A 6,889-nucleotide genomic window follows, 5' to 3' on the forward strand; every position below is an offset into this window, starting at 1 on the left:
ATTGTAGGATCCAGAACCGTTATCTCTGCGCCCTAAATTCCCTGCCTCTTCAGAATGAGATAGGTTGGTCGCAGCATTTGCCAGAGAATCCAGTCCGCTAGACTGGCACGAACTCGGGGAATCCCTTGTTTGGAATTGAGGCAGGTTCCCATCGGTGCCATAGAGGGCTGTTGAATCTGGATAGTCCATTTCAGGGGGATGAAGGTTAGGTGCCGATGAGTTTTCAGAATCTTGCATTTCACTGCGTTTTCTGGCGGAGCTTCTCCCAGAGGATACCGGTCCAATTTCTTTAATGATACAGCGTTGTGAAACCAAACGACGGCGTCTGGCTGCGTAGGAAGACGAGCGGGATTGGGGGCTTTCGGGGCAACGTCGTTTATTTTGCCTGCGTCCTACATGATGTGTGAGTAAAGAGCATCCCCTTTGAACAGTCGGTCCTCACCATTGTATGTTGACTGGCTCAACTCAACCCAACATGAAGCTTTTTTGAGGGTATCAAGTATGTTTGCTTGATCTTTGAGAAGGGAAGAAAAGTTATGAATATCTAGATAAGTCAGAGCATCAAAGGATCCATACGCAAAGGATATTGCTATCTCTATTCCAGACGTGTTACACACATTCTCAACTGCCAGTTGTTTAGTTCCACGCTTGAGCGCGATGTAAGCAGTTTCGGTGTCAATGAACCGGGCCACACGTTCCACGTAATGCCTAAAGTTCCCATTCTTATTCCTGGCTGATGACGGTATTCTGGACACATTATCTAGCCGTGTGCTTCCTGCTTGTTGCAGATTGCTTTCCCATTGATGGAAATCAAGTGCTAAGGATCGCTGGGCAAGGCACTGGATGAATCTTTCCTTGGGCTCTGGTGTGTGCTTTCCGGTAATGCTTTTTATATGGCCAAGGCGACAGTCCTCGCTCCGTAGATTCTCAAAGAACCCTTCGACTATGTTGTGTGGACTGTGTTTCGAAAATTGGCAGATATCGTTGAGTTTTTCTTTTATCTTTTGTAAAAGACGCTGAGCCCGAGGCGAGGGAGAGGAATTGGAATTGGAAGAACATGTCTTTGAAAGTACAACACCCGCCGTAGGTTGCGTCTCATCTTCGGGAACTGAATTTTCCTCTTCAGAAATGGAATTTGGAGCACTGGGTTGCTGAACTGATCCAGGGACTACGGAAACGGAACGGATCAAACCCTCTTCATAAGCATTGTCTCGAGTGCCAGTGGTTTGCGGAAGCAATTCGTTGTTGATAGGAGTAGGAGAAGAGTGGAAGGAGCGAGTAGCGGTGTGCACCTGCTGATATGATGCACTGGAGGAGCGTCGAATAACTGTTACTCCAACTCGTTCTGCAATTGTCTCGAGAGCAAGAATTACATCCATGCGATGGACCCTTAGCAAGTCTGGAGATACTCGCAGTAAGGCTTTCAAAATTGACGGTATTCCCGATTCAACTGTCATCTTGGGCTGTTGAACTCAAGGAAAGGAGAAGAACAGAGCTCCGGCAAGAATTTGACGAGGCGAAATGAGCCAGATGAGATCAGCGGCAACAACGCGTATTGTTTTATTGGTAGTTAGTTCGTTGGTGAGCCCGCCAACGAAATCTTGTTTTATTGGTAGTTCACTGGCCAGCCCGCCAACACGGAGCAGCCAGCGAACGGCGGGACAAATAGGCTTACGATTGGTCTGTATCCGGAGGCTAAATTTCCAAAAGCACAGGATCGTTGTTTTGTGGCTCTCCGAAGCTGACTTGCCTCAGCAGGTCGTTTCCCGCCCCGTACACCAACGGTCCAGACTGTCGATCGAAATGATAGTTGTACTTGCATTATTTTCCTCAGTGGAATAAATTTTGGTAGCACTGACGGTCTAGTGGACTCGGATATTGTTGTTGGGCACTAGTTGCCCAGGCGGCCCTCCACCGCACGTGATTACCCCTATATATAGTTAGCTAGCGATCGCACAATGAGAAGATCAACCATCCCACAGGTTATGGCCCGGATTGCAGATTTTTAAGAAAAACAGACGTTTTGATTAGAATACGCTGCGACTGATGTTATATTGGATGAGTTAAACATTATTCCCCTGAAAAGAGAGCTCTTTGCCTATAAAAGTGGTGTAATTGACGGAATTGCTGTCGAGACTGCTGCAGAGATTTCATTACTATCTTGAAGGGATCAAAAACTTATTTATTTATTTTCATTCAGAACCTCCCTAAGTCAGATTGATTATGAGTGGTTCTCGATTACCTGCGACCCCAATATCAGGACGTAAGAAGACACTACGTTCGCAATCAAGGGTCCCCCAATCCTTCCCCCCTATTACTGAGCAAGAATCCGGCTCAGAAGCGGAGGGTGATCAAACTGAATACGCGATGGCAGAGGAAGATATGACAACCTCTGGCTCAGCACACGATACTGGCAAGATGCCAGAACGCGAGGAATCCGAGGATGGCACGCCCAGTCCTATGCCGATACCTACGCCGAATCCTAACGGCATGGTGACCATGGCAGCAGCAGATCTCATTGCACTCTGCGAGCGACTGATATCAGCACGCGCGCGGCCACCTCCTCCACCTCCTCCACCACCTCCACCTCCTCCGAACCCTATACCAGAAGAAGATCCGAACATGCTGGCTCGCGAATACCAGAAGGAAGCGCAGGCCTCGTTGAACACAAAGTCCGTCACCACGTTCGATGGCACCAACTACCAGACGTGGAAGATGGCGTTCTTGTCGGATGCAGAAGTGATCGGTGGTGCAGATATTCTTAATAAGAACCAACAGGAACCACCTGAAGGTTTATCATCGCTCGATCAGCGATATTGGGTGATACGTTCAAAACTTCTCTTCCGTCGCATGTTGCAATCCCTAGTAGGTTCTGTCCGTTTGACCATGGGATCCATTCAACCCGACAACGCGGCGGCCCTATGGAACAAGGTAAGCGCAGTATACGCGATATCCCTAGGGAAGAAAGGATTAACATCCTTAAAGAATTTACCCACTTGCATGTCAAGGACGGTGATTACCTGGCGTACGTACGCCGATATCAATACCTGTCTGCTCGCATGCGACAACTAACGGAGGACCGTGGTGAGAACTACCTCCATGATTTCTTTATTATCGGCCTCCGAGATTATCAGAGGACCTATGTTAAATCACGCCTCGACACGTTCTACGGGACGGGTCAGGGTCCGATTGTCAACCTAGATATCAACGATCTCACAAAACAAATTGCTCACCGGATGAGTAAATCAGAGGGTACTGGACGCCCTAAAGCTCCAAAGGCCAACGCGGCCACCAATGATAATGACAACACAACTTCCGCCGCAACCGCAAAGTGCGGATACTGCAAGGTCCCAGGGCATATAAAGGCTAATTGCTATCATCTGAACCCTGACAAAGCGCCCGAGTGGTGGAGGAAAGAGAATAAGGATAATAAGGGCACTGACAACACTGAAGGTGCCAAAAAGAAGGGAAAGGATAAGAAGAAGGACAAGGATGACGACAAACCTACTGGCACCAGAGCGTCAGATCTCCTTGCATCGCAACCTAATGCCAACGCAGCAATTGCTTTATCTACGTCGTCCGCTACAACATCCAAACCTTGGTATCTCGACACCTGCGCAAGCTTCAATATGACGGGTGAAAGGCACTCGTTGGTGCGCGCAAAGTCGTTCGAAGGTGATTTAGAAATTACTACCGCGGACGGTGGCGTAGGACGGGTTGAGGAGATAGGTGATATCCTTCTAGAATCAGAAGGGGGGGATATCTCAGTGGGTTACGTCCACTGGATCCCCAATCTAACAGTCAACCTTCTATCCTTTGCGAAGCTAGAAGATCAAGGCTTCAGATACCAACTATCAGATACCACCCCTTCCTATTTTACAATAAGGGCCCCGAACGGTGCCAACTTCACCGCTGTTCGCACGTCCAAAGAATCGGTCTACAAGATAATAGAACGAGAATCTCAAATAGACGTCCATCACCCGTCCCAGGCCGTCCATTTTATGGCCAAATCTTACAATTACGGGGACGCAATGTCGACAATCGCGGGGAAACCTAACGATCAACCTAGCGATCGCAACCCCCTGACAAGAACACTCATGGAATGGCACGTCACACTAGGGCATATCCACGCTGGCGCGATCATTGCACTAGCGAAGGACCCATCATCCGGCATCCGCATCAAAGGATCTAAAACAGGCTTCTTCTGCGATAGCTGCGTCAAAGCAGGCATGACACGCAAGTTCTCGCAAACTCCCATGCCACGAGCGTTGCGAGCAATGCAACGTGTTCATATCGACCTTGCTGGCGGTGGTCGTACGCTGGATGATATGTCCGATTACCCTATCGAATCTCGTCAAGGGACCAAATATTATATGCTCATCACCGATGACGCCACCCGCTACAGGTGGATCTATTTTTTACATACCAAGGACCAAGCTGTCGAAATTTACGCTCACTGGGTCCAATTCATGAAAAATCTCGGCTTCACGCCACCGGCGCTAGTTAGGACTGATATCGATGGTGTCTGTTCGATCTAACAAGATGACAACAATGATGACCAAAGATGGCACTATCTGGGAACCTACTACGCCCCCAATCTCCCCCACCAAGATGGTGTTTCTGAGAGAGAATCCGTACGATAATGACACGCGCAAGGGCAGTGCTTTTAGGCATGAATATACCGAAGAAGTTCTGGGCAGACGTTCTCGAAACGGTGGTTGCAATTACCAACAACACACCAACATCTACCACCCTGTATAATGAGAAATACTGGCCTACCAACAACGCCGACGAAGCACCTTCGCGATGCCCCTATACGGTCCCATTCTCAGCACTAACCAACGCCCCGCCCCAACTTCGCCATTTTAGGGAGCTAGGTGTTGATGTTTACGCGCACCTTCATGGATCTCAAAAACCTACTGACAAGCTGTCCGCTAGGGCAGAAATTTTTAAACTTATAGGATTCCGTGGTAACTCAATCTACCGCCTCTGGAGTCCTACAACTGATAAAATAATTGTCACCAGTGATGTCGTTTTCCCTGCAAAGGAACCTACAACCTCGCAGGATGACACTAACCACACGACACCCGAACCTGCAAGTCCAGCGACTTATCTTGTTGATGATACTACCGTTCCTGAATTAGCTGACGCCGAATGGGTAAGACCAGCGAAAGCGTTCGCCACCTACGTTCCTTCTCCCCTCACCGGTTCCGTTCCGAAAGGATATAAGGATGCCGTTAGTAGACCTGGGGGGGTTGGCGAATATTGGCAGAAATCGATGGAACGCGAGATTGCAGATTTGGAACGAAGGAACACTTGGACAATGATCCCACGTTCTGACGTCCCTTCTGGTGAGCCAGTGGCCCCCGGCCGCTGGGTTTATGTCGAAAAAGATCGCCCCCAGGATCCCAACGCGGATCCTGATGGTATATTACGAAAATCTCGATGGGTAGTGTGCGGTAATTGGTTAAAGAAAAGCGCACGCGAAGAAACATACGCGCCCGTCGTTAATGACGCTACTAATCGCATGATGTTCGCGATAGCAGCGAAGCGAGGTTGGACCTTGCGCCAGGTCGATATAGTGATGGCCTACCTACACGGCCGACTTGGTAAAACGATTTATATGCGGCAACCTACCGGATTTGAGGTGGGGACTCCACACGCGATGGTTTGCGCTGTCGGAGGCTCCCTATACGGATTGGACCCTGCTGCTAAGATTTGGTACGATTTCCTTACGGCATTACTCCGCGAGAATGGCTTCAAACCTAGCCCCTACGACCCTGCTCTATGGCGCCACACGTCCCGCAATCACCTTTATATGACAATCTACGTGGACGACCTTCATATTATAGCAGAGGATCCGGCAGATGCCGATTGGCTAGTTGACACCCTCGCCAATAAATTAGAAATAAAGGATTTAAAAGAACCTTCAAAATACTTAGGCATGGAGGTTGAACGTCGCCCTGATGGTGCTATAAAATTGACATTGAGACGCTATATCGATCGTTTAGTGCAAGATTTCCGCCTAGATGACGCCGTCCCTGTCCCTACACCAATACTTGAAGGGTTGAAGATAGACGATACCCCTGTGTCAGAACGAGAAGGAGGGTTCACCAAAAAGCGATACCAACACGGAGTAGGGTGCTTGCAGTATCTGGCAGTCAAATTACGCCCAGATATCGCGCGAGCAGCATCCCTACTAGCGCAGAAGAATACTGCGCCTACACCTAAGGCGTGGAGGGCTCTCCTCCGCGTCATACAATATCTAAAAGGAACGAGCGACCTTGGCATCTTATACGAAGGCCCCAAGAACGAGATCGATGAATTCCCCAACGCGTCATATCTGCCGATAGGTTATACAGATTCGGATTGGGCAGGACCGTTGAACGGCGAACGCAAATCTACTTCAGGCTTCATATTCAAGTTAGCAGGTGCACCAATTTCATGGCGTTCGTCCAAACAACCTTGTGTTTCTTTAAGTTCAAATGAGGCAGAATACGTGGCACTTAGCGAAGCAGTACGCGAAGCAACGTGGTTGCGCAATATGATGATGGAACTAGGATTCGTTACAGCAAAGGACCCCTTGCCTATCAGGGCAGATAACAAAGGTTCAATCGACCTAGCTACCGTTGCCGCGATCACGGCACGCAGCAAGCATATCGACACTCGCTTCCACTATTCTCGCACGCAATTGAACGAAGGCGTTATTTCTATTAAACACGTTCCCACTGAGGATATGGTAGCAGACGGATTAACCAAACCTCTGGGCACAGTGGCATTTAGGCGTTTCATTGATTTACTAGGACTTTTCGCTGGTAACAGTGAGAATGATTAAATTTCTGTATGTAGCATGATTTTGGGATGATCCAAGTTGAGATAGCTAGCATGG

The 6,889-nt window shown here is 48.8% G+C and overlaps 1 protein-coding gene across 1 annotated transcript; it reads left to right on the top strand.

The window, feature by feature from the left end:
• Positions 1-2,223: 2,223 nt before the first annotated feature.
• Positions 2,224-6,835, top strand: HCAG_09150 (predicted protein; the record flags this gene model as incomplete). Its single annotated transcript, XM_001535875.1, has 4 exons — positions 2,224-2,931; positions 3,009-3,767; positions 3,825-4,527; positions 4,671-6,835. 4 exons carry the CDS (start codon positions 2,224-2,226, stop codon positions 6,833-6,835), a joined length of 4,335 nt encoding a protein of 1,444 aa, XP_001535925.1.
• Between the last annotated feature and the right edge of the window lie 54 nt (positions 6,836-6,889).

Source organism: Histoplasma capsulatum, genomic scaffold (genome assembly GCF_000149585.1).
Source record: "Histoplasma capsulatum NAm1 scaffold_27 genomic scaffold, whole genome shotgun sequence".
In the NCBI taxonomy this organism is placed as follows: Eukaryota; Fungi; Ascomycota; class Eurotiomycetes; order Onygenales; family Ajellomycetaceae; genus Histoplasma; species Histoplasma mississippiense.